Source organism: Trachypithecus francoisi, unplaced genomic scaffold (genome assembly GCF_009764315.1).
Source record: "Trachypithecus francoisi isolate TF-2019V2 unplaced genomic scaffold, Tfra_2.0 Lachesis_group20, whole genome shotgun sequence".
Taxonomy (NCBI): Eukaryota; Metazoa; Chordata; class Mammalia; order Primates; family Cercopithecidae; genus Trachypithecus; species Trachypithecus francoisi.
This window is the reverse complement of record NW_022681466.1, coordinates 9606936-9633634: the sequence shown is the minus strand read 5'-3', so window position 1 is coordinate 9633634 and position 26699 is coordinate 9606936. Positions and strand designations below refer to the sequence as shown.

The 26699-nt window shown below is 51.3% G+C and overlaps 1 protein-coding gene and 1 long non-coding RNA gene across 3 annotated transcripts; one reads left to right on the top strand and one right to left on the bottom strand.

Annotated features, from left to right (window-relative positions):
- Window positions 1-192: 192 nt before the first annotated feature.
- LOC117066768 lies at window positions 193-10531 on the top strand. Its single transcript, XR_004430498.1, has 3 exons — window positions 193-388; window positions 8736-8860; window positions 9901-10531. It is a non-coding gene; the product is annotated as an uncharacterized LOC117066768 (long non-coding RNA).
- AFMID (arylformamidase) lies at window positions 7608-26641 on the bottom strand. 2 transcript variants are annotated; one of them, XM_033182406.1, is made up of 11 exons: window positions 26519-26641; window positions 24073-24163; window positions 12908-13012; window positions 12753-12801; window positions 10156-10241; window positions 9997-10069; window positions 9709-9806; window positions 9381-9459; window positions 9163-9298; window positions 8857-8961; window positions 7608-8103 (listed from the first exon to the last, which is right to left on the bottom strand). In XM_033182406.1, exons 1-11 carry the CDS (start codon window positions 26576-26578, stop codon window positions 8077-8079), a joined length of 909 nt encoding a protein of 302 aa, XP_033038297.1. In that variant the 5' UTR covers window positions 26579-26641; the 3' UTR covers window positions 7608-8076. The 2 variants fall into 2 exon arrangements, with proteins under 2 accessions (XP_033038297.1, XP_033038295.1); XM_033182404.1 differs by lacking the exon at window positions 7608-8103 and having other exon boundaries at window positions 8703-8961.
- Window positions 26642-26699: the final 58 nt, after the last annotated feature.

The following is a 26699-nucleotide window of genomic DNA, read 5'->3' as shown; positions in this document are numbered from 1 at the left end:
CTGTAATCCCAACACTTTGGGAGGCCTAGGCGGGAGCATCACTTGAGGCCAGGAGTTCAAGACCAGCCTGGCCATCATGGTGAGACCTTGTCTCTACTAAAAATACAAAAATTAGCCGGGCGTGGTGGTGCATGCCTGTAATCCCAAATACTCAGGAGGCCGAGGCAGGAGAATCGCTTGAACCTGGGAGGCAGAGGTTGCAGTGAGCTGAGATTGTGCCATTGCACTCCAGCCTGGGCAACAAGAGCGAAACTCAGTCTTAAAAAAAAAAAAAGTCAGACAGGAGGGCTTTACAGGGCACCACCTCTGCAAAAACCAACCACTCCAGACGGGCATGAAGGACAAATACACAGGGGAGAGACGGAGTGCAGCAGACATCACTGTCCCGGTGAGTACATTGCTGACTGCACGACCTGGGTTTCCAGGAGGGCCACCTTCTGGAGTTGGGCCAGGGACTGGGCCACCACCATGATAAGAAGACAAGGGAGTTGGGGAAAGCCCAGTGGAGGGTGGGGGCCCGTGCTCAGGGCAAACTCCTCCTTTCCCTTTGCAAAGCAGGGCGTCTCACCAACAGTAAGTTCTGCAGCCTATTAAAAAAAAATTATTGTGTTCTCTGCTTTGGAACAGGGTGTTCTGGAGTCACTTCTGGAGCTGGGCATTAGAGGTCGGCACCGCTCACATCTGCTCACTTCTCGGGTTCTCTGGCCGGAGAGAAGAGGCCTGGTCCCATCAGCCCTCCAGCCCCATGTAGGCCTGGTGCCCCCACTCTCTTTTTCATTTTGGGGTTTATTGATTGATTGATTGATTTTTGCAACCTTTCCCCACCCCCCATCGCCCCACCCTGCCTCTGTTCTTTTTTTTTTTTTGAGACGGAGTCTCGCTCTGCCGCCCAGGCTGGAGTGCAGTGGCCGCCCAGGCTGGAGTGCAGTGGCCGGGTCTCAGCTCACTGCAAGCTCCGCCTCCTGGGTTTACGCCATTCTCCTGCCTCAGCCTCCCAAGCAGCTGGGACTACAGGCGCCCGCCATGTCGCCCGGCTAGTTTTTTGTATTTTTAGTAGAGACGGGGTTTCACCATGTTAGCCAGGATGGTCTCGATCTCCTGACCTCGTGATCCGCCCGTCTCGGCCTCCCAAAGTGCTGGGATTACAGGCTTGAGCCACCGCGCCCGGCCGCCTCTGTTCTTTAACACAGTAACTTTTTTTTTTTTTTTTTTTTTTTGAGACGGAGTCTCGCTCTGTCGCCCAGGCTGGAGTGCAGTGGCCGGATCTCAGCTCACTGCAAGCTCTGCCTCCCGGGTTCACACCATTCTCCTGCCTCAGCCTCCCAAGCAGCTGGGACTACAGGCGCCCGCCACCTCGCCCGGCTAATTTTTTGTATTTTTTAGTAGAGACGGGGTTCACCGTGTTAGCCAGGATGGTCTCGATCTCCTGACCTCGTGATCCGCCCGTCTCGGCCTCCCAAAGTGCTGGGATTACAGGCTTGAGCCACCGCGCCCGGCCAACACAGTAACTTTTTATTTTGATGTTTATGTGTTTATTTGAAACCCAGTCTCGCTGTATCGCCCAGGCTGGAATGCAGTGGCATGATCTCAGTTCACTGCAACCTCCTCCTGCCCTCCTGGTTCAAGTGATACTCCTGCTTCAGCCTCCCAAGTAGCTGGGATTACAGGCGCGCACCACTACACCAGGCTAATTTTTGTATTTTTAGTAGAGACGGGGTTTCATCATGTTTGCCAGGCTGGTCTCAAACTCCTGACCTCAGGTGATTTGCCTGCCTCGGCCTCCCAAAGTGCTGGGATTACAGACGTAAGCCACTGCACCCGGCCTGATGTCAATTTAAATAAAAGATAATTGCAAGAATAGTGCAAAGAATACTTATATACCCTTCACCCAGATTTTCTGTTTGTGTTTTGCCTATTTCCTTTAACATTCTGCTTCCTCCTGCCTCTCTTTCCTCCTCTCCCTCTCTCTTACCCTTTCCCTCTCTCTACTCCCCACTCTCTCGCTATCTCCTTCTGTGTCTCCTCTTTCTCTCTCTCTCCCTGACCTCCGTTCTCTCCCTCTCTCTCTCTTCCCCCATATATATGAACACACACACATCCCTGTATGTGTATATATCATATGCATATATATGTACATATATGGGTGATTTACCGGAACCGTTTGTAAGTTGAAGGCATTACCACACTACCCTGAAATACTTCATTCTCTCACACAACCGCAGCACAATCATCAACATCAGGAAACAACTTTGCTACAGTTATCAAATCCAGTTAACTTTGGTAGGCCGCCCCGGGGTCCCACTGACTGGCTCGCTAACTGGTCCCTGGAACCACCATAGCTTCTGCTGGGGTGGCCAATGGGCACAGACCAAGAACACATCACCTCCACTGGCAACCACAGCAGTTGCCTGCCCTCAGGAGGGAGGAAGGGAACAACTCCTTTTCATTTCTGCACACAGTGTCATCAAATGCATGGACAAGGACAGCCCAGGTGTCCACCTGGACCTGAACACCCTCAAAACCGAGTTCCAGGAGCTTCAAAAGCTCATGGGCACTGGGCCCCCACCATCCTCCTGAACCCAAGCAGCAACTGCAGCCCCACAGCATCTGGGTGCAAGTCAGGACCAGAAGGAGCTTCTGCAAAAGTGCTGGAGTCTCAGCGCACTTGAAATCCCCAAGAAGGCCAGGCATGGTGGCTCAAGCCTGTAATCCCAGCACTTTGGGAGGCCAAGATGGGCAGATCACGAGTTCAGGAGGTCGAGACCATCCTGGCTAACTCAGTGAAACCCCGTCTCTACTAAAAAAAAAAAAATACAAAAAACTAGCCTGGCAAGGTGGCGGGCGCCTGTAGTCCCAGCTACTCGGGAGGCTGAGGCAGGAGAATGGCGTGAACCCGGGAGGCGGAACTTGCAGTGAGCCGAGATCCAGCCACTGCACTCCAGCCTGGGCGACAGAGCGAGACTCTGTCTCACAAAAAAAAAAAAAAAAAGAAATCCCCGAGAAGCAGAGTGAGGCTGAGTTCAGGAATGCCTAAGACGGGGGGAAGCAGTGGCCTGTGTGCCCCGACCCCCACACAGTCCTTTGGGATGTGGTCTCTTTGGACCCCAGCTCTGACTTAAGTCGCCTGGGGTGGGGCTGCTGTGGCTGTGCCCAGCTTGAATATATCCGTGTGTCTAGACCCATAATAACTTGAATGCCTGAAGGCGGGAGTCAGGATGGTCCTGGAGGCTGGGGAGTGGGTGGAGAATCCTCCCCTGTCTCTGGGAAGGGGGCCATCTGCGGCGAGTCTGAGCCGCATCGGCACATCTGAAGGTGCACCAGGAAAGGAGGGGGCTGTTCTTTGCTTCCTTCCCCCCTCTTCTCCCACACCGAGGTGCGATCAGTGCGTACCAAGTACATATCATTCCTGTGACCAGCAGGTGCATGAAATATTTGCATAGCATTCATTGGACAAAATAGTCCTGCGGCGTGGACTTAATATGATAAAAGAAGACTGTGAGAGAACGAACATTGTTTTGAAAGGGCAGAGGGGTCGGGCCGGGCACAGTGGCTCATGCCTGTAATCCCAGGACTTTGGGAGGCTGAGACAGGTGGATCACAAGGTCAGGAGTTCGAGACCAGCCTGGCCAATATGGTGAAACCCCGTCTCTACTAAAAATACAAAATTTAGCTGGGCGTGTGGTGCGCACCTGTAGTCCCAGCTACTGGGGAGGCTGAGGTAGGAGAATCTCTCAAAACCGGGAGGCGGAGGTGGCAGTGAGCCGAGATTGTGCCCCTGCACTCCAGCCTGGGCAACAGAGAGAGACTCTGCCTCGAAAAAACAGAAAAAGAAAAAAGGAAAGGGCAGAAGGGTCTTTTCCTCCCACAACAGTTGGGTTCCTCTTATGTTTGAGCCCCAGTGAACAGAACTGTATCCGTGGGGGTGTCAGCCCGAAGCCCTGCCGGGTAGCCTGTCTCCAGGTTCCCCAACTCCTAGATTCTCCTTACCTTCAGTTCACCCACTCCAGCTCCTGCCACCTTTGGAGAGTGGCCAAGCCTCTTCCCATCTGCAGTGCTTCCCGGAGCTGGCAGATGCTGTCCTGTCCACCCAGGCTCAAACAGGGCATCAGGCGAACAGATCTTTCCTCAAATGGCATTTCAGATTCACCTTGCCCTGGCTTTAAAAAGTATTTCCCGGCCGGGCACGGTGGCTCAGCACTTTGTAATCCCAGCACTTTGGGAGGCTGAGGCAGGTGGATCACGAGGTCAGGAGATCAAGACCATCCTGGGTAACACAGTGAAACCCCGTCTGTACTAAAAAAAAAAAAAAGTACAAAAAATTAGCTGGCGTGGTGGCAGCGCCTGTAGTCCCCGCTACTCGGGAGGCTGAGGCAGGAGAATGGCGTGAACCCAGGAAGCGGAGCTTCCAGTGAGCCGAGATATCGCCACTGCACGTCAGCCTGGGCGACACAGTGAGACTCTATCTCAAAAAAAAAAAAAAAAAAAGTATTTCCCAGCCCAGGGCGGTGGCTCACGCCTGTAATTTCAGCACTTTGGGAGACCAAGGAGGGAGGATCACTTGAACCTAGGAGTTCAAGATCAGCCTGGGCAACACAGTGAGACGCCATCTCTATAAAATTTTTTTAAAATTAGCCAGGCAAGGCTAATTACAGTGGCTCACGCTTGTAATCCCAGCACTTTGGGAGGCTGAGGCAGGTGGATCACCTGAGATCAGGAGTTTGAGACCTGCTTGGCCAACATGGTGAAACCCTGTCTCCACTAAAAATACAAAAAATTAGCTGGGCATGGTGGTGAGCATCTGTAATCCCAACTACTTGGGAGGCTGAGGCATGAGAATCGCTTGAATCTAAGAGGCAGAGGTTGCAGTGAGCTGAGATCAAGCCATTGCATTCTAGCTAGAGCAACAAGAGTGAAACTCCATCTCAAAAAAAAAAAAAAATTAGTCGGGCATGCACCTATAGTCCCAGCTGCTCTGGAGGCTGAGGTGGGAGGATCACTTGATCCTGGGAGGTCAAGGCTGCAGTGAGCCATGATTGGGCCACTGCACTCCAGCCAGGGAGAAAGAGTGAGACCCAGTCTCAAAAAAAAAAAAAAAAAAAGAAGAAGACTTTTTTTTCTTTTTCTTTTTCTTTTATTTCTTTTAAGACAGAGTCTTGCTCTGTTGCCCAGGCTAGAATGCAGTGGCGTGATCTCGGCTCACTGCAACCTCTGGCTCCCAACTTCGAGTGATTCTCCTGTTTCAGCCTCCCAAGTAGCTGGGATTACAGGCCTGCACCACCACACCCAGCTAACTTTTTGTATTTTTAGCAGAGACGGGGTTTCACCATGTTGGCCAGGCTGGTTTTGAACTCCTGACCTCAGGTGATCCACCCACCTCAACCTCTCAAAGTGTCAGGATTACAGGCATGAGCCACTGTGTCCCACCAAAAAAAGAATATTTTGAGAGAAAGACAGCGACCCCATAACTTTGTTTGTTTGTTTGTTTTGTTTTGAGATGGAGTCTCGCTCTGTTGCCCAGGCTGGAGTGCAATGGTGCCATCTTAGCTCACTGCAACCTCCACTTCCCAGGTTTAAGTGATTCTCTTGCCTCAACCTCCCAAGTAGTTGGAATTACAGGCTCCCGCCACCATGCCCAGCTCATTTTCGTATCCTTTTTTTTTTTTTTTGAGATGGAGTCTCGCTCTGTAGCCCAGGCTGGAGTGCAGTGGCACAATCTCGGCTCACTGCAAGCTCTGCCTCCCGGGTTCACGCCATTCTCCTGCCTCAGCCTCGCGAGTAGCTGGGACTACAGGTGCCCGCCATCATGCCCGGCTTATTTTTTGTATTTTTAGTAGAGATGGGGTTTCACTGTGTTAGTTAGGATGGTCTTGAGCTCCTGACCTTGTGATCCGCCGGCCTCGGCCTCCCGAAGTGCTGGGATTACAGGTGTGAGCCACCACGCCCCGCCTAATTTTTGTATCTTTAGTAGAGACGGGGTTTTGTCATGTTGGCCAGGCTGGTCTCGAACTCCTGACTTCAGGTGATCCACCCACCTCAGCCTCCCAAAGTGCTGGTATTAAAGGCTTGAGCCACGGCGCCTGGCTTCACATAACTTTGATCACAGTATATTGTTATAATCATTCTATTTTATTAGTTATTGTTAATCTCTTAGAAGGAATACTTCATACCATTTGCCAATTTATAAATTAAACTTTATCATAGGTATGTATATACAGGAAAGAACATAGTGTACACAGGGTTCAGTATTATCCATGGTTTCAGAGGGTCTTGGAGTGAATCCCACGGATAAGAGAGGCTATTGTGGCTCTTGGAGATATTCCACATGGTCAACATAGATCTCTTTGTAATGGCTGCAGGGTTTGATGCTGCTTGAATGCGTTTATGCCCTAATGAACACTAGGCTGTTTGTGTTTTTGCTATACTCAATAATGTCACAGTGGAAATTCTGTTTTTTCCCCCCAACTTTTACTTTTAAGTCCCAGGGTATATGTGTAGGATGTGCAGGTTTGTTACACAGGTAAATGTGTGTCATGATGGCTTGCTGCACACACAGAGTAGAATTTTTTTTTTTTTTCTCTGAGATGGAGTCTGGCTCTGTCACCCAGGCTGGGGTGCAGAGGCACAGTCTCAGCTCACTGCAAGCTCCGCCTTCTGGATTCAAGCGATTCTCTTGCCTCAGCCTCCCAAATATCTAGGATTACAGGCATGTGCCACCACGCCTGGCTAATTTTTGTATTTTTAGTAGAGACAGGGCTTTGCCATGTTGGCTAGGTTAGTCTTGAACTCCTGACCTCAGGTGATTCGCCCACCTTGGCCTCCTAAAGTGCTGGGATTACAGGCGTGGGCCACCGTGCCCGGCCTACGGTGGAAATTCTTGAATGCTATTCAGTGTGAGAGAAAGAGGCGGTGTGGTGGAGTGGGTGGTGGATGGATGTAGCTGGCTTCTTGGGACATGCACACCACTCTTGGGGTGCAGCGGACGTTTGTCCTACGTGTGGGTAGCATTGTCCTGTCAAGGTCAAGGTGTTGGTCCCAACGCTGAGACCCCGGGGCATTCAGGGACAGACCCAAATGTCAGGGAGACGGAGGACAGAGCAGACAGGAGACTGAAGCAGAAGGCGGAGGGTAGCTGGCTTGGGGAAGCCCTTACCCAGGGTCCACAAACTTTTCCTGAAAAGGGCCAGATAGGAAATGCCTCAGGCACTACAGGCCAGGAGGTCACTGTCACCACCACTCCGCTCTGCCCTGTAGCTGGAAAGCTGCCCTAGTCAATACGTAAATGAACGAACAGGGCCGTGTCCCAATACAACTTTATTTATCAACATGGAAATTTAAGTTTTATATAATTTCTACATGTTATGAAATAATATTTTTTGTGCTTCTTTATGAACCATCTAAAAATGCAATGTCATTCTGGCTGGGTGCGGTGGCTCACGCCTGGAATCCCAGCACTTTGGGAGGTCAAGGCGGGTGGATCATGAGGTTAGGAGTTTGAGACCAGCCCTACCAATATGGTGAAACCCCATCTCTACTAAAAATACAAAAATTAGCCGGGCATGGTGGCAGGTGCCTGTAGTCCCAGCTCTTCGGGAGGCTGAGGCAGGAGAATTGCTTGAACCCGGGAGGTGGAGGTTGCAGTGAGCCGAGATCACACCACTGCACTCCAGCCTGGGTGACAGAGTGAGACTCCATCTCCAAAAAAAAAAAAAAAAGTAATGCCATTCTTAGCTGGTGGGTCATACAAAAACGCTAGAGGTAAGTCATCTTTGTCACGTTCTGTCAGCAGGTAGAGGGGCCAGATGAGGCTTACAGGCGGCTCCCGGCTTCTCTGAGCATTGACTCGTGGACGTTCCCTGGAGCCTCCCTGAAGCTCCGTCCGGGCTGGGAAGAGGGAGGACCTGGAGATTTTCACGAGTATCCCAGCAGTGAGAATGGACTGTTGCCGGCCAGGCAGACACAGCAAGGCTCTCCTGGGTGCTGGGGAAAATTGAAGCTGGCAGCTTCAGCTCCGAAAACTCTTTGGAGAGGCTTCCCAAGGTGGGGTGCACTTGGACCAGGCTCCAGGTGTTGTCAGAACTACTGGAAGATTGTTTTCAAGATAATCTGGAACAGGAAGACAAGGCACAAAAGCCCCAGAATCGGAGAAGCTCTTGGCAGGAATTTGATTAAGGAAGTAAGACAGGGCTGGATGCAGTGAGTCATGTCTGCAACTCCAACACTTTGGAAGGCTGAGGCAGGAAGATACTTGAAGTCAGGAGTTCAAGACAGCCTGGTTAGAGGTATATGTTGAGATTAAAAAAGAAGACGACCAGCCTAGGGAACAGAGAGAGACCCCATCTCTACAGAAACATTTAATAATTAGCAGGGCACAGTGGCACACCTCTGTAGTCCCAGCTACTCAGGAGGCTGAGGCAGGAGACTTGAGCCCAGGAGGCGGCAGAGAACTAAGATTCTGCCACTGTACTCCAGCCTGGGTGCAACAGAGGAGACCCTGTCTCTAAAGAAAAAAAAAAAGAAAGAAACGAGATGTTCTTCGGTTCTTTCTTTCCTAGGTTCTCAGGTTTTTTTTCTTTTTTTTGAGATAGTCTTGCTCCGTTGCCCAGGCTGGAGTGCAATCTCGGCTCACTGCAATCTCTGCCTCCTGGGTTCAAGCAATTCTCATGCCTCAGCCTCCTGAGTGGCTGGGATTACAGGCACGCACCATCACATCTGGCTAACTTTTTTTGTATTTTTAGTAGAGATGGAGTTTCTCCATGTTGACTAGGCTGGTCTGGAACTCCTGGTTTGCACGTCTAAGAGGCTGCAGCAGGATCTGTGCTGTCTACCACGAAAGGGCTGCCAGGGATGAGGCCCCACCTGGGTGAGCACGTTGTCCTTCTGGGTCAGATTCTCAACGATTTCAAAGTGGTCCACATCGTGGAGCTGTTCAAATGAGGCTTTCCACTCTCCTTGACACAGGGTCTGGGCAGGGGAGACAGGGGAGGAGGGGCCTGAGCAGTGGGAGGGGCGGTGGGGCAGGACATGGGGCCATGCCTGGCACAGGTCAGGGTTCACTGTGTTAAATAAATGACGGATGGTCTTGTCCACGTGGGTAAAAGAAAGAGGCAAATAATGAGCTCACATGACCCTCGACCTCTGGCCACAAACCTGCGCTGAGAGTACCTGGTAAAACTCCCAGGACTGTCGGTGGAATTCGGGGGAGTCGAACTGGCCCACGACCACCAGCACACGGCAGGTGGGGTCCACCGGCTGCACCTGGGCCACCTTCAGCTGGGGGCTGTTCCTCTGAGCGTCCTCCCTGGGGCGGGGAGTGGACGGGTCAGGACGGAAAGAAGCTGGGCTCCAGGTGAGCCAGGGGAGGTGGTGGGCGGGTAACTCACAGGGTCAGCTGGAGAGCGACGTTCTGTGAAGTATACATGATGGGCTCCAGGTCAAAGACCCCACTCATGAGGAAAAAGCCTGTGAGGGTGCAGAATCGTCACAGGACCAGGCTCCAGGTGGAGCAAGGCAGGGCCAGCCCACCCCCCCAGCCAGAGGGGCAGGACCAGGGGAGGGGGCACAGAGGAAGCAGAGAAGGCCTTGCTCAGAGGGCTGGAAGCCCTGCGGTCAAGCCACTCACTGCCAGGAGGATTTCAATCAGCTGGCCCAAACCGCAAGGCTCATGGGGAGATGAAGGTTGCCCAGCCAGGCTGCAGCCCCCATGGAAACCTTTGAGGTTGGGCGTGACCCCATGCTTGGTCCAGTTGGCAAGGAGCATCATGGCAGCCAGGTGGGCTCCGGCTGAGTGTCCACATAGGTAAATTCCCCTGGGAGGGGTCAAAGCAGAGAACTGGATTTGCACAGTTTGCCCACAACATCAGGGCCACTTCAAAGAGTCCCAATTTGCTTTCTGCTCCACAGGCCAGTGGGGAAGCTTGGCTGTGTCCAAGGGACTGATTGTGCTGTTCTCCCACCCAGTGAGGTCCAACAGGAAGAAAATCTACCAGCAACACCCACTCATTGCTTGGATACCGCTTCTGGACAAACGCAACGCTGCGGGTCACCTGGTCTACCATCTGGTCCAGGGTGCCTGCACAGAGAGTATGAGCTGGGTCAGGGACTCGCTTCCTCCTAAAGCCCACCAGCCCTCAGACCTGCAGCAACCACCCCTATTACCTTTGGGGGCGATGTCGTAAGCCACTATTACCACGGCCACTCCCTGTGCCGTCAGTGGGTCGACCATGAAGGCAGACTCGTCCTTACTGCAGAGAGAGACACAGATGTGACAGCTGGAGGCAGCCTGGCCACTACGCTGCTTCCTGTGTCCTGGACACACCACTTTCCAGATGTTCTGTCCATGCACAGCACCACCCCTTTCTGGCCCCAGGTGAGAGAAGGAAGCAGACAGGATCTCTCCCTGCCACATCACATACTAGCTATAGAACCTTGGGGGAGCTTCATGTAACTTTATTTTTCTAAGCAATAGGGCCTCGCTCTGTCGCCCAGGCTGGAGTGCAATGGCGTCATCACAGTTCACTGCAGCCTCGACCTCCTGGGCTCAAGCAATCCTCTTGCCTCAGCCTCCCAAGCAGGAGTACAGGTGTGCACCACTATGCCCAGCAAATTTATTTTTTCTTTTGTAGAAATGGGGTCTTGCTATGTTGACCAGACTGGTTTCTAACTCAATCCTCCCGCCTCGGCCTCCCAATGTGTGGGATCACAGCTGTGAGCCACCGTGCCTGGCAATTTGTGTAACTTTTAAGCCTGGTTTCCTCATCTGTAAAATAGAGGCAATTATATTCCCTCTCTTAGGGAACTGTTTTTGAGAATTAAAGACCAGCAGTGTAGAGAGTTTCGTGTGGAATAAATGTAAGCTTTTTTTTTTTTGAGACAGAATCTCGTTGTGTCACCCAGGCTGGAGTGCAGTGGCATGATCTTGGCTCACTGCAACCCCCCATCCTGGGTTCAAGCGATTCTCCTGCGTTAGCCTCCCGGGTAGCTGGGATTACAGGCACACGCCACCATGTCCAGCTAATTTTTGTATTTTTAGTAGACACAGGGTTTCACCATGTTGGCCAGGCTGGTCTCAAACTCCTGACCTCAAGTGATCCGTCCGCCTTGCCCTTCCAAAGTGCTGGGATGACAGGCGTGAGCCACCGCGCGTGGCCATTAAATGTAAGCTATTAACATGAAGATGCTTGAAGGCAACTCTGTAGGAAGACCTGAGGGAACGCAGTATCTGTCAAGATCCCAAATTCCCAAATACCCACAAAAAGCTTACAGTGACCAACTGTCCCATTGTACCTTGGACTTTCATTGTTTTTTTCCTAAAGTACTGAAAACCCCATGTCCTAGGAAACCCCTCCTCAGTCCCAAGCAAACTGGGACAGTGGTTGGTCGCTCTGGCTTTTCCTTTGATTCAAGAGGAGGCTGAACATGCTTCTCACTGGTTGCAGTGGGTTGAACTGTGTCCCCTCAAAAGAAATGTCCAAATCCTAACTCCAGAACCTGTGACTATGACCTTATTAAAAAAAAAAAAAAAAAAGGAGACCGGGCGCGGTGACTCACGCCTGTAAACCCAGCACTTCGGGAGGCCGAGGTGGGCGGATCACGAGGTCAGGAGATCGAAACCATCCCAGCTAATACCGTGAAAACTCGTCTCTACTGAAAGTACAAAAAATTAGCCAGGCCTGGTGGCAGGCGCCTGTAGTCCCAGCCATTCGGGAGGCTGAGGCAGGAGAATGGCGTGAACCCGGGAGGCGGAGCTTGCAGTGAGCCGAGATCGTGCCACTGCACTCCAGCCTGCGGGACACAGCGAGACTCCATCTCAAAAAAAAACAAAAAACAAAAACAAAAACAGGAGGCTGGTGTGGTGGCTCACGCCTGTAATCCCAGAACTTTGAGAGGTCAAGGCGGGAGGATCACTTGAGGTCAGGAGTTCAAGACCAGCCTGGCCAACATGGTGAAACCCTGTCTCTACTAAAAATACAAAAATTAGGCCGGGCGCGGTGGCTGAAGCCTGTAATCCCAGCGCTTTGGGAGGCCGAGACGGGCGGATCACGAGGTCAGGAGATTGAGACCATTCTGGCTAACATGGTGAAACCCTGTCTCTACTAAAAATACAAAAAATTAGCTGGGCGTGGTGGCGGGCTCCTGTAGTCCCAGCTACTTGGAGGCTGAGGCAGGAGAATGGCATGAACCCGGGAAGCGGAGCTTGCAGTGAGCCGAGATCGCGCCACTGCACTCCAGCCTGGGCGACACAGCGAGACTCCGTCTCAAAAAAAAAAAAAAAATACAGAAATTAGCTGGGCCTGGTGGTGCACACCTGTAATCCCAGCTACTTGGGAAGCTGAAGCAGAAGAATTGCTTGAGCCTGGGAGGCAGAAATTGCAGTGAGCTGAGGTCGCACCACTGCGTTCCAGTCTGGGGTAGAGTGAGACTCTGTCTCAAAAAAAAGAAAAAAAAAAAAAAGGAGAGGAAGATCGGAGACCCAGGAACACAAGGATCACATGTGAATGGAGGCAAAGGCTGGAGCTCTGCAGACACAAGCCAAGGACTGCCTGAGGCCACAGGAAGCTGGAGGCGGCAGGAAGGATCCTCCCTAGGAACCCCGCCCACATTTGACTTGGGACTTCCGCTCTCCGGTGCTGTGAGACACGGGCCTGCGGGAATCGCCCAGCTGTGGCCTTTTGGTTGTGGCAGCCCTGGTGGAAGAGTCCCCCAGCGCAAGTGGCATCTCTCCTGCAGTCCACCATCCGCATCCCCCGACTCACCTTCCACTCTGCCAGTATCCTCCGTGAAAGAACAGGAAGAAAGGCAAAGCTGCAAAACAAAAAACCAAGCACAGGGAGCGTGAGCCGGGCCCGCCCTGCTGAGCTCTGCCACTGGACCCCCAAGTCCCAGGACCCCCAGCCCCTTCGCTGACAACCTTCAGCTGCCTTGTCAGGGAAGTAGATGTCCAGTTTCTCCCCTTCGCCGTCTCCATAGGGGACATGCAGCAGGCTCTTCCTGGTGGCCCGGGCCCTCCTGGTGGCTGTCTCAGAAATGGACAAGTCGCTGTTAGCACAAGCTCAGGTGGCGGCACTTTCTTTTCTTTTTTTTTTTTTTGAGACGAAGTCTCACTCTGTTGCCCAAGCTGGAGTGCAGTGGCGCGATCTCGGCTCACTGCAACCTCCACCTCCCTGGTCCAAGCGATTCTCTTGCCTCAGCCTTCCAAGTAGCTGGGACTACAGGCGCACGCCACTATGCCCAGCTAACTTTTTTGTATATATATATATTTTTTAGTAGAGACAGGGTTTCACCATGTTGGCCAGGCTGGTCTTGAACTTCTGACCTTGTGATCTGCCCACCTTGGCCTCCCAACGTGCTGGAATTACAGACGTGAGCCACTGCGCCCAGCCAGGTGGCGGCAGTTTCTGTTTGAGCTCGGGTAGAAACCTTCCGGCTGAAACCTCCCTTAAGTTGACATGTTGAGCTTCAGCTCTGAGCACCTCCCATTGAAAGAGGATTGCCAGGTGGGGCGCCGTGATTCACGCCTGCAATCCCAGCACTTTGGGAGGCTGAGGTGGGCGGATCATGAGGTCAGGAGATCGAGACCATCCTGACTAACACGGCGAAACCCCGTCTCTACTAAAAATACAAAAAATTAGCTGGGCGTGGTGGTGGGCACCTGTAGTCCCAGCTACTTGGGAGGCTGAGGCAGGAGAATAGTGTGAACCCAGTAGGCGGAGCTTGCAGTGAGCCGAGATCGTGCCACTGCACTCCAGCCTGCAGGACAGAGCGAGACTCTTGTCTCAAAAAAAAAAAAAAAAAAGAGTGAGGACTGCCAGTCCAGACATCTGTCAACAAATGAACTGTGGTTCTGCCAGGACGCTTTTCAGCATGACTTTACTACATACTTATCATATGCGCTATACTTTTTTGTTTTAAAGGACAGGGGCTCACTATGTTGCCCAGGCTGGAGTGCAGTGGCTATTCACAGGTGCGATCACAGCATACTACAGCCTCAAACTCCCAGCCCCAAGCAATCCTCCTGCCTCAGCCTCCTGAGTAGCTGGAATTACGGGCACATGCCACCACACCTGGCTAATTTTCCTATTTTTAGTAGAGACGGGGTGTCATTGTATTGGCGAGGCTGGTCTCCAGCTCAACCTCAGGTGATCCACCCACCTCAGCCTCCCAAAGTGCTGGGATTACAGGCGTGAGCTACTGCACCTGGCCTCTTTATTTTTTATCCTAGCATTCATCATTTTCATCGTTGTTTTTTTTTGCGACGGAGTCTTGCTCTGTCACCCAGGCTGGAGTGCAGTGGTGCCATCTTGGCTCACTGCAACTTCTGCCTCCTGGGTTCCAGCAATTCTCATGCCTTAGACTGTGTTTTCTAAAAATTAAAAAAAAAAAATTAGCTGAATGTGGTGGTGGGAACCTGTAATTTCGGCTACTCGGGAGGCTGAAGTGGGAGGATTACTTGAACCTGGGAGGCACAGGCTGCAGTGAGCTGAGACTGTGCCACTGCACTCCAGCCTGGGTGACAGAGCGAGATTCTGAAAAAAGGAAGGAAGGAAGAAAAAGGGCATCCAGACCAGTGGGAATGACCAGTCAGTAACCCCTGCCTCCCCTCCCACCACAGCGATGCACTCCCAGTATTCACAGCTAGAACACAGCGCCCTTGGGAGAAGGAACCCAGTCTAGTCATCTTTCCAGGAACTCCCCGCTTTGCTGAAAATAGATGTTGCCCAAGGGCAGCTGTAACAAAGTACTACAAATTGAGTGTCTCAGAGCAGTAGAACGTTTTCCCACAGTTCTAGAGGCCAGAAGTCTGAAATTAAAGTGTGGACGCTGCCACACTCCACCAATGCCTCTTTTGCCTCCGGCAGCTCCTGGTGGCTCCAGGCGTTCCAAGGCCTGTGGCTACGTCACTCCAGTCACCTCTGCCTCTTCCAGTCTCTGCCTCTGTCTTCACGTGGTCCCCTCTCTGTGTGTCCCTCCCTCTTCTGTCTCTTAGCAGGACACCAGTCATGGGATTTAGAGCCCACCCTAACCCAGAGTGACTCGACTTTAGCTAAAACACCTACAAAGATGGTCTTTCCAAAGAAGGAAATACCAGCTGGGCACCTGTCATCCCAGCACTTCGGGAGGCTGAGGCGGGCAGATCACTTGAGGTCAGGAGTTGAGACCATCCTGGCCAACATGGTAAAACCCTGTCTCTACTGAAAATACAAAAATTATCTGGGCATGGTGGTGCGTGCCTGTACTCCCAGCTACTCGGGAGGCTGAGGCAGGAGAATCGCTTGAACCCGGAGGCAGCGGTTGCAGTGAGCTGAGATCACACCACTGCACTCCAGCCTGGGCGACAGAGCAAAACTCTGTCTCAAGCAAAACAAAACAAAACAAAAAACACCAAATAAGGAAATATCTTCACAGGTTCCCAGGGTTAGGATTTGGACATGTCTTTTTAAAATTTATTTTTATTTATTTATTTTTTAATGTCATGGTGGGGGTCACCTTTATTTGGCACTGCAGATGCTAAGTGTTTTACATAACACAATTTTCAGAATTCTAGCTAGTCAGGGGGACTCTGGGGGCCAGCCTACAGGCCCATGCCCCACCTCTCCCATCCTGCCGCCCCAAGGATCCAGACACCCCCTTCTCACAGCTGTGCTCAGGCACCATCAGGGGATCCTTGGAGTGCTGGGTTGATCTCCCCAAAAGAGGTGGAATCCAGTTCCCTGTAGAACCTGCATCTCAGAAAGGGCTCTGTGTATTAACCTGCAACTTGGGGTCCCTGTCCCTGGAGGCCCCCTGGTCCCCAACTTTGGTGGCCACAGTGGGCCTAGAAAAAGAAAAACCTGGCCGGGCGTGGTGGCCCACACCTGTAATCCTAGCACTATGGGAGGTCAAGGTGGGTGGATCACAAGGTCAGGCATTCGAGACCACCCTGGCCAATATGGTGACACCCCCATCTCTACTAAAAATACAAAAATTAGCCGGGCCCCCGTACTCCCAGCTACTCAGGAGGCTGAGGCAGGAGAATCGCTTGAACCAGGAAGCGGAGGTTGCAGTGAGCCGAGATTGCACCATTGCACTCCAGCTTGGGCAACAGAGCAAGACTGTCTCAAAAAAAAAAACCCAAAAAACCCCTGTGCTTCCCTCGGGTGGGTGATTGATTCTGCAACTCCAGAAGGGTAAACACAGCAGAGGAAGAAAAACCATGGGGCTGAGAGCTTGTACGAACGGCATCTATGCCAGAATGCGAACCGTAAACTGGGCTGTCTCCACCTGGGCTGGATGGATTAAAGCTGAGGGAAATCAAAGGGAAGTGGCCCATGTGCCAATCCAGGCAGGAAGCTGCCTTTGCAGAACACCAGTGAGGTGGCAAAACCTGTTTTGCCAGCACCCACCTTACCAACCACTTTACCAACCCTGAATGGTTCCCTATGTACTGACAAGAAGCTATCTATGTACAGACAAGGAAACATCTCCAAGAAATACTAAGTGAAACTGGCAGGGTAGAACTGTGTGTACTACGGGGCCATGTGGATGAAAGAGGGGGGAATCTATATCCATATGAATAACAGTGACCCCCTTGATGGGGGCCAGGGGAACTGGGAGGATGAAAAGGAAGAGGAGCGAGCGTTTCGCTGAAAAGTCTTGTGTGGTTTTTGTTTTTGTTTTTTTGAGACAGTCTCGCTCTGTCGCCTAAGCTGGAGTCCACGGGCGCAATCTTGGCTCACTGCAACCTCCGCCTCCGGGGTTCAAGTGATTCTCCCGTCTCCGCCTTCCAAGCAGCTGGGATTACAGGTGTGGGCCACCACATCCATCTTATTATTTTTTTAAGGCAGAGCTTTGCTCTTGTCACAGGCTAGAGTGCAACGGCATAATCTCTGCTCACTGCAACCTCTGCTTCCTGGGTTCAAGCAATCTGCAACCTCTGCTTCCTGGGTTCAAGTGATTCTCCTGCCACAGCATCCCAAGTAGCTGGGATTACAGGCACCTGCCACCATGCACAGCTTATTTATTTATTTATTTATTTATTTATTTTTGTATTTTTAGTAGAGACGGCGTTTCACCATGTTGGCCAGGTTGGTCTCGAACTCCTGACCTTGAGTGATATCCCTGCCTTGGCCTCCCAAAGTGCTGGGATTATAGGTGCGAGCCAGTGCACCTGGTCTGGGCTAATTTTTGTATTTCTAGGAGAGACGGGGTTTCACAGTGTCGGCCAGTCTGGTTTCGAACTCCTGAATTCACTTTTTATTTTTGAGACACAGTTTCACTCTGTCACACAGGCTGGAGTGTAGTGGTGCAATCTCGGCTCACTGCAGCCTTAACCTCCTAGGTTCAAATAAGCTTCCCACCTCAGCCACCAGAGTAGCTAAAAATACAGGGGTGTGCCACCATGCCTGGCTAATTTTTGTATTTTGTGTAGAGACAGGGTTTTGCCATGTTGCCCAGGCTGTTCTTGAACTCCAGGGCTCAAGTGATCCTCCCACCTTAGCCTCCCAAGTAGATGGGACAACAGGCGTGAACCACCACACCCAGTTAATTTTTATTTTTTTTGTGGAGACCAGGTCTTGCTGTGTTGCCCAGCTGGTTTCAAACTCCTGGGCTCAAGCTGTCCTCCTGCTTTCGTTTCCCAAAGTCTGGGATTACAGGCATGTGCCACCAGACTTGGCCCCCTCTCTTTCTCAAACCACATCTGATCATCAGGAAATCCTTGGACACCCCCTCCACTGTGTGTCCTGGGTCTAGAGTCTCCTCCCCACCTGCACTGAGACCACTCTGCTTGGATCCCCTTTAACCTGTTCCCAGGAAGGCAGCAGCCACCCCTCTAGGCTCTTCCAGCTTCTACCCGGACTCCCTACAGCCACAAGCGTGAGCTGGTTATAACAAGCTCACATCCATCCTGGGCTCCTGTCTGAGTCAGCCTGGGCGGCTATAACAAAATACCACAGACTGGGGAGACTTAATGGAAATTTTATTTTATTTTATTTATTTATTTATTTATTTATTTATTTATTTATTTTTTTGAGACAGAGTCTTGCTCTGTCACCCAGGCTGGAGTGCGGTGGCCGGATCTCAGCTCACTGCAAGCTCCGCCTCCCGGGTTTACACCATTCTCCTGCCTCAGCCTCCCGAGTAGCTGGGATTACAGGCGCCTGCCACCTCGCCCGGCTAGTTTTTTGTATTTTTTAGTAGAGACGGGGTTTCACCGTGTTAGCCAGGATGGTCTCGATCTCCTGACCTCGTGATCCGCCCGTCTCAGCCTCCCAAAGTGCTGGGATTACAGGCTTGAGCCACCGCGCCCGGCTGGAAATTTTATTTTCTCACAGTTCTGCAAACTGGAAGTCCAAGATCAAGGTGCCAGCAGGGTTGGTGTCTGATAAGCCCGAGGGCTGCAGACCTGCCACCAGTCCTTTGCTGAAAGGCATCTGGGCTGTCTCCCAGGCCATGCTACCACAAACGCCCCTGCTGTGAATAGCCTTGTACACCCATTACTGCACCACTTGCAAGCATCTGTAGGACGCACTCTCAGGGGTAGAATTCTGGGTCAAAAGGCAGACGCATTTGTCACCATGAGGCCATTGCCAGCTGCCATCCATGGGGGTTTGCCAACAACCCTGCCCCAGCACAGTGTGAAGACAGTGCGCCGCACAGGCTAATGGGCGTGGCTTCGTCAGAAGGTCGTGATTTAATTAACACAGGAGTTCTTAAGCCTATAAATGGACTAGATGAATGTTGTGTTACAATTAAGAAAAACATCATGAAATGTATGTTCTAAGTGGAATGGCAATTAAAACCAAGCAGCTGTAGGTGTTCATTATCATGCATAAGCCTCCCTCAGATATTAACCAACCTCAAGAAAGAGAAATTGCCTCTCTCTAGGAGAGGGCAGCTGGGGTGCAGAGACAGAGAATGAGGTGACTCATGCCCCCCACAGAGGGCCCTCCAGGCCCTGAACCCCAGGGCAAGAACACAGGAGGGCTTCAGCAAGACACCCCAGAACAAACCTTATGGCAAACTTCCTTTCTCATTAAAGCAAAAGCTTCGTTGCTATTATTTACAACTCAGGCTATGTGGAAATGGTGCTATGAACACGCATGTAAAAGTGCTTGTTTGAGTACCTGTTTTCAATTGTTTTGGGTTAGAAATAATTTGTTTCTTTTTTTTTTTTTTCAGATGGAGTTTCATTCTTTTTTTTTTTTTTTTTTTTGAGACGGAGTCTCACTCTGCCGCCCAGGCTGGAGTGCAGTGGCGGATCTCAGCTCACTGCAAGCTCTGCCCCCCGGGTTTACGCCATTCTCCTGCCTCAGCCTCCCAAGTAGCTGGGACTACAGGCGCCCGCCACCTCGCCCGCCACCTCGCCCGGCTAGGTTTTGTATTTTTTTAGTAGAGACGGGGTTTCACCGTATTAGCCAGGATGGTCTCGATCTCCTGACCTCGTGATCCGCCCGTCTTGGCCTCCCAAAGTGCTGGGATTACAGGCTTGAGCCACCGCGCCCGGCCGAGTTTCATTCTTTGTTGCCTAGGTTGGAGTGCAATGGCGCGGTCTTGACTCACTGCAACCTCCCCAACCCGGGTTCAAGCTATTCTCCTACTTCGGCCTCCCCAGTGGCTGGGATTTTGCAGGCATGTGCCACTACGCATGGCTAATTTTTGTATTTTCAGTAGAGCAGGGGTTTTGTCATGTTGGTCAGGCTGGTCTCGAACTCCTGACCTCAAGTGATCTGCCCACCATGGCCTCCCAAAGTGCTGGAATTACAGGCATGAGCCACGGAGCCCAGCCTGGGTTAGAAATAATTTCTAATGTTGTGCATGATATTAAAAACAGGACTGCAAGGCCGGGCGCAGTGGCTCTTGCCTGTAATCCTAGCACTTTGGGAGGCTGAGGCGGGCGGATCACCTGAGGTCGGGAGTTCGAGACCAGCCTGATCAACATGGAGAAACCCAATCTCTACTAAAAATACAAAATTAGCCAGACGTGGTGGCACATGCTCGTAATCCCAGCTACTTGGGAGACTGAGGCAGAAGAATTGCTTGAACCCAGGAGGCGAAGGTTGCAGTGAGCTGAGATTGCTCCATTGCACTCCAGCCTGGGCAACAAGAGTGAAACTCCACCAAAAAAAAAAAAAAAAACCAGGACTGCAGGGCCGCACATGGCAGCTCATGCCTGTAGTCCCAGCACTTTGGGAGGTCGAGGTGGGCAGATCACCTGAGGCCAGGAGTTCGAGACCAGCCTGGCCAACACAGTGAAACCCTGTCTCTACTAAAAATACAAAAATTAGCTGGGAATGGTGGTGCACATCTGTAATCCCAGCGATTCAGGAAGCTGAGGCACAATAATTGCTTGAACCCGGGAGGCGAAGGTTGCAGTGAGATGAGACAGCACCACTGCCCTCCAGCTTGGGCAACAGAGTGAGACTCTGTCTCGAAAGAAAAAAAAGAAGGAAACTGTCCCCTTTAAACACTCACTCCCCATTCCTCCCTCCCCTTGCCCCTAGCAACCACCATTCCATTTCTTGTCTTTATTAATTTGACTTTTCTAGGGACCTCATTTAAATGAAATCATACAGAATTTAACTTTTGTATCTGGATAAAAAATATATACAGCATTTTGCTGACTGTAAAATGTGTTTTTTTGGGCCGGCTTTGGTGGCTCACACCTGTAATCCCAGCATTTTGGGAGGCCGAGGCAGGTGGATCACCTGAGGTCAGGAGTTCGAGACCAGCCTGACCAACATGGAGAAACCCCATCTCTACTAAAAATAAAAAATTAGCTGGGCATGGTGGCATGTGCCTGTAGTCCCAGGTACTCAGGAGGCTGAGGCAGGAGAATCGCTTGAACTCGGGAGGTGGAGGTTACGGTGAGCCAAGTTTGCACCACTGCACTCCAGCCTGGGCAACAAGAGCGCAACTCCATCTTAAAAAAAAAAAAAAAAAAAAAGTATTTTTAATAAAAGTCACAGTAAAACTAATTTAAAAGCTAGTGGTAAAGGAATGGTTCTTAAACCCCCTCTCTGCCAGCCTACTGCACCCTGGCCATACTCACACAGCGGTTAGACTTTTTTCTCCCTGAGCCCAGACGAGAGAGGCCAGGCCTTGACAGGGACAAGCGAACAATCCTTATTGCAAGTTAATAGGCTGGCATTGTAAGGACGAATACAAATCAAAAATGAGAAAAAAACAAAACTCCCCCTGGTGCAAAGAAGGAAAAGTGTGGCCAGACACGGTGGCTCACACCTATAATCCCAGCACTTTGGGAGGCGGGCAGATCACTTGAGGCCAGGAGCTCGAGACCAGCCTGGCCAACATGGCGAAACCCCGTCTTTACTAAAAATACAAAATTAGCTGGCGTGGTGGCACGCACCTGTAATTCCAGCTACTCAGGAGGCTTGAGACATAAGAATGTGAGACACAAGAATGGCTTGAACCCAGGAGGCAGAGGTTGCAATGAGCCAAAATCACACCACTGCACTCCAGCCTGGGTGAGAGAGCAAAGCCTTGTCTCAAAGAAATAACAAACAAAAAACCCAATACATAAAGAAATATGCAGCCTTGAACTCCTAGGCAGCAGTCATCCTCCCACCTCAGCCTCTCAAGTAGGTGGAAGTACAGGTGCGCACTACCGCACACTGCTAATTAAAAAAAATTTTTTTTTTTTTTTGAGATGGAGTCTTGCTCTGTCGCCCAAGCTGGAGTATAGTGGTGCCATCTCAGCTCACTGCAAGTTCCGCCTCCTGGGTTCAAGACATTCTCCTGCCTCAGCCTCCTGAGTAGCTGGGACTGCAGGCGCCCGAACCACACCTGGCTAATTTCTTGTATTTTTAGTAGAGACGGGGTTTCATCGTGTTAGCCAGGATGGTCTCGATCTCCTGACCTCGTGATCCACCCGCCTCGGCCTCCCAAAGTGCTGGGATTACAGGCGTGAGCCACCGCGCCCGGCTCTCTCTTTTTTTTTTATCTTTTCCTTTTATTTTTCTTTCAATCATATGACCTGAAGGTTTAATAGTGCGTGCTTTTTATGTCTGACTTCCTTTCTCATTAGGGTCAGCTCTTTATCACTCAAGACAATTAAGACTGGCAAAAAGGTTTGCTTACAGCACTTGCATGTCGCACCACACTCATATATTTATCGAGGAAATAGAGATGAATTTGGAACAGAGCTGGGCACAGCAAGGAACCATGAAGAGCCTAGGAAACAGTACCACCCCAATCTATTGAGACAGAAGGATGGTGGAACGTGCTGGAATACACTTCTTTTTTTTTTTTTTTTTTTTTTGAGACGGAGTCTTGCTCTGCCACCCAGGCTGGAGTGCAGTGGCCGGATCTCAGCTCACTGCAAGCTCCGCCTCCCGGGTTCACGCCATTCTCCTGCCTCAGCCTCCTGAGTAGCTGGGACTGCAGGCGCCTGCCTCGTCGCCCGGCTATTTTTTTGTATTTTTAAGTAGAGACAGGGTTTCACCGTATTAGCCAGGATGGTCTCGATCTCCTGACCTCATGATCCGCCCGTCTCGGCCTCCCAAAGTGCTGGGATTACAGGCTTGAGCCACCGCGCCCGGCCCCTGGAATACACTTCTAACAAGTCTATTCTTCCTCCTGGGTTCTCTCTGTTTAGAAAACCACCAAGCCCAAGAGCCCAGGCATCTGCCTCTGAAAGGCTGTGTTGGGCCTGCTGCAGCAGAGCCAATCTGCCAGGCGTGGCTGGCTGCTTCCTCACCCACACTTCCTCCTTGGGGCCTGCTCCCCGTCCCAGCACAGATGCATTACCAGGTGTTCGAACTGTGGTACAGCACTTTGCAGATACAGGGTAGAGACAGAAATGGACCTTAACACTTCACTAGTTTACAGGTTCCCAAGTCCAGATTTCTTTAAAGAAAGAAAAGGTGAAAGGCCAGGCACGGTGGCTCACACATGTAATCCCAGCTCTTTGGGAGGCCAAGGCAGGCAGATGACCTGATGTTGGGAGTTTGAGACCAGCCTGACCAACATGGTGAAACCCTGTCTCTACTAAAAATACAAAATTAGCCAGGCTTGGTGGCACAGGCCTGTCATCCCAGCTACTTGGGAGGCTGAGGCAGGAGAATTGCTTGAACCCAGGAGGTGGAGGTTGCAGTGAGTGGAGATTGCACCTTAGGACTCCAGCCTGGGCAGCAAGAGGAAAACTCTGTCTCAAATTAAAAAAAAGTCCAGGCATGGTGGCTCATGCCTGTAATCCCAGCACTTTGGGAGGGCGAGGTGGCCAGATCATGAGGTTAAGAGATGGAGACCATCTTGGCCAACATGGTGAAACCCTGTCTCTGCTAAAAACACAAAAATTAGCTGGGCGTGGTGGGGCGCGCCTGTAGTCCCAGCTACTCAGGAGATTGAGGAAGGAGAATCGTTTGAACTCGGGAAGCAGAGGTTGCAGTGAGCTGAGATCACACCACTGCACTCCAGCCTGGGTAAACAGAGCAAGACTCAGTCACCATTGCTTTTTATTTTTTTGAGACAGGGTCTCACTCTTGTTACCCAGGCTGGCGTGCAGTGATGCAATCTCAGCTCACTGCAACCTCTGCCTCCCAGGTTCAAGCAATTCTCATGCCTCAGGTTCCCGAGTAGCTGGAATTACAGGTGTCCAGCTAATCTTGTATCTTTTTGCAGAGATGGGGTTTTGCCATGTTGGCCAGGCTGGTCTCGAACTCCTGGCCTCAAGTCATATACCTGCCTTGGCCTCCCAAAGTATTGCTTTCTATGAATAGTGACTGCATTCCATATCCAGCTGCAGAGGAGGAACGTTCCTCTGTTCACTTCACCTCCCTATGGCAACCACAGCCCTCAGCCTTACGGGTCTAGGCATGGTTGGCTGAGCAGGAAAGGCCAGGCATGGTGGACTGAGCCATGGACCTCCCCTGGACCTCTCCTGCCTCCAGCAGCCCTTGCAGCAAGGGGTCCTGGGTACCTGCCCCTGAGCAGAGAGGTTTATAAAGTGCCTGGTGTTTGGGAAATGCCCCTCGAGACCCAGGTGGTGTGGCGCAGCACCCCCAACCCCCAGCATTCTGAACCACTGCCACATGCTAAAGGCCACCCAATGCAGTCACGGAGAGTTCACACCAGTACCTTCGATTCCTATTTGTGAGTAAGTCCTCAAGGCTTCCTCTGCTCGCAGTCGGACACCCCATTGGCTGGGACAGTACTGATTCTCCAGCTCCTGCAGGACACAAACATGAGGTCTGCAAGACTTTCCTTCTCAACAGAGTGTGCCCCTCCCCCTTGCCTATGCCCGGCTGCTCCTCTCTGCCTTAGAAGCCCCCTCCCCAGTATTCCAGGGTCTCCAGGATGCCCTTGGATCCATGGTCTAGAGGTATACCAGCGACCGCTGTGCCTTTAGCCAGCTGGCAGCCTTAAGGGGATATGAGGTCCCCCAAACGAATCCAGTTAATGCCATCATGGGCACCGCTCCCACAGCAGTTATGACCACGGGAGGCCAGGTGGCCCGATGGTTCACACCTGTAATCCCAGCACTTTGGGAGGCCGAGGTGGGTGGATCACCTGAAGTCAGGAGTTTGAGACCAGCCTAGCCAACGTGGCAAAACGCCGTCTCTACTGAAAATACAAAAATTAGCTGAGCGCGGTGGCGGGCGCTTGTAATCTCAGCTACTCGGGAGGCTGAGGCAGGAGAATCGATGGAACCCAGGAGGCGGAAGTTGCAGTGAGTAAGCTGAGATCCCACCATTGCACTCTAGCCCGGGTAACAACAGCGAGACTCCATGTCAAAAAAAAAAAAAAAGCAACAAGGAACCAGATTTTGAAGAAAGGGCTCAAAGCCATCATGAGAAATGGGAAGTCAGGGCGGCCTCACGGAAAGGCCTGAGGTCAAATGCCATCTGACCTCCCTCATTTACTTACTGTTTTATCCTGAACAAGTCACTCAGTCTCTGGGATTCAGTTCCCTTACTGGTAGAAGACATCTATCCAGGCCGGACACGGTGGTTCACACCTGTAATCCCAGCACTTTGTGAGGCCCAGGCGGGTGGATCACTTGAGGCCAGGAGTTCAAGACCAGTCTGTCCAACATGGCAAAACCCCGTCTCTATTAAAAATACAAAAATTGGGCAGGGCGTGGTGGCTCACGCCTGTAATCCTAGCACTTTGCGAGGCCAACGCGGGCAGATCACAAGGTCAGGAGATCGAGACCATCCTGGCTAACACAGTTAAACCCCCATCTCTACTAAAAATACAAAAAAAAAAAAAAAAATAGCCGGGTGTGATTGTGGGTGCCTGTAGTCCCAGCTACTCGAGAGGCTGAGGCAGGAGAATCGCTTGAACTCAGGGGGTGGAGGTTGCAGTGAGCCGAGATCGCGCCACAGCACTCCAGCCTGGGCAACAAAGCGAGACTCTGTCTCAAAAAAAAAAAAGAAAAAGAAAAAAACAAAAATTAACCAGGCATGTAGTACCAGCTACAGTGTGCCTGTAATCCCAGCTACTCGGGTGGCTGAGGCAGAAGAATCACTTGAACACGAGAGGTAGAGGTTGCAGTGAGCCAAGATCATGCCACTGTACTCCAGCCTGGGTGACAAAACGAGACTGTGTCTAAAAAAAAAAAAAAAAAAAAAAGAAGGCATCTATCCAAATCCCAAGGTTAAAAGAGATAAGGCATGTGAGTGAAATAAGTGAAATAAAGCGAGTCACTCAATGTAGGTTGTCTCTTCCTCCCAGTGAAGGGGCTCTTGTAAGAGATCCTTGGATCTGTCCAATCAGTACCTGGAAAGGTTATTACCTGTAGGATCGTTACAGCCACACATGGCACACTCTGTGATCACTACCACCATCTTCGTTGCTATTATTTATGATCATGATTATATAATGGTTTTGTTTTTTGAGCCACTGCACGCGGCCTGTATATTTCTAACCTTCACAACAACCCCAATGTAAATACCAGCTGTTTTGAATCCTTCAGCCTGTGCCACATAAGCAGAGACCCAAAAACATTGTGTAACCTCAGTTCAAGGTCCAGAACTTTGGCCCCTAACCTCCTGCGGATCTATGGAATTTTTTTTTTTTTTTTGAGACGAAGTCTTGGTTTATCACCCAGACTTCCAGGCTGGAGTGCAATGGCATGATCTCGGCTCACTGCAACCTCCACCTCCTGGGTTCAAGCGATTCTCCTGTCTCCCAAGTAGCTGGGATTACAGACATACATCACCACGCCCGGCTAATTTTTGTATTTTTAGTATAGAGGGGCTTTCACCATGTTGGCCAGGCTGGTCTTGAATTCCTGACCTCAAAATGCTGGGATTACAGGTTTGAGCTACCACGCCCGGCAGGGCCTACGGATATTAGCATAGCCAGGACTTCAATTTTCTCTATTCTGAAAGTCAGGCTAACAAAGGAGAAGGTAAAATACACCACGGTGCTCAAGCACTGGGGGCCTGGCACACACCAGGCGCCCAGCATGCCCACAGGAGTGGTCTGCACGGCTTCTAAGCTTCCTTCTTAGAACTCCAATCTAATCAATGAGCTAACTCTGCCCCAGCCCCTCAGTCCCTCCCTGCAATCCGTCTACCTCTGCAGACATCTTCTTCCAAGGAACCTCGCCTGGGAGACCCACATCTGAGATAGCCATCGCGGCGTCTAGAGCCGATGTGTGTGTCACTCCTTTATACTGCCAGAGCCCCGCCTCGCTTGGCCTTTAAATTTAGTGGGCGGAGAGAGGCGGGGCTCAGGCCAGGCCACATCCCGATCAG

What these genes read in the sequence shown, in the direction of transcription:
- AFMID (XM_033182404.1), bottom strand. Translation starts at nt 26,578, where the DNA reads ATGGCTATCTCAGATGTGGGTCTCCCAGGCGAGGTTCCTTGGAAGAAG. An exon ending in AAGCGGTATCCAAGCAATGA is followed by an intron (nt 9,807 to 9,996) that starts GTGGGTGTTGCT and finishes GACCCCTCCCAG; the next exon opens with GGGAATTTACCTATGTGGAC. An exon ending in GGTCACGCCCAACCTCAAAG is followed by an intron (nt 9,460 to 9,708) that starts GTTTCCATGGGG and finishes GCACCCTCACAG; the next exon opens with GCTTTTTCCTCATGAGTGGG.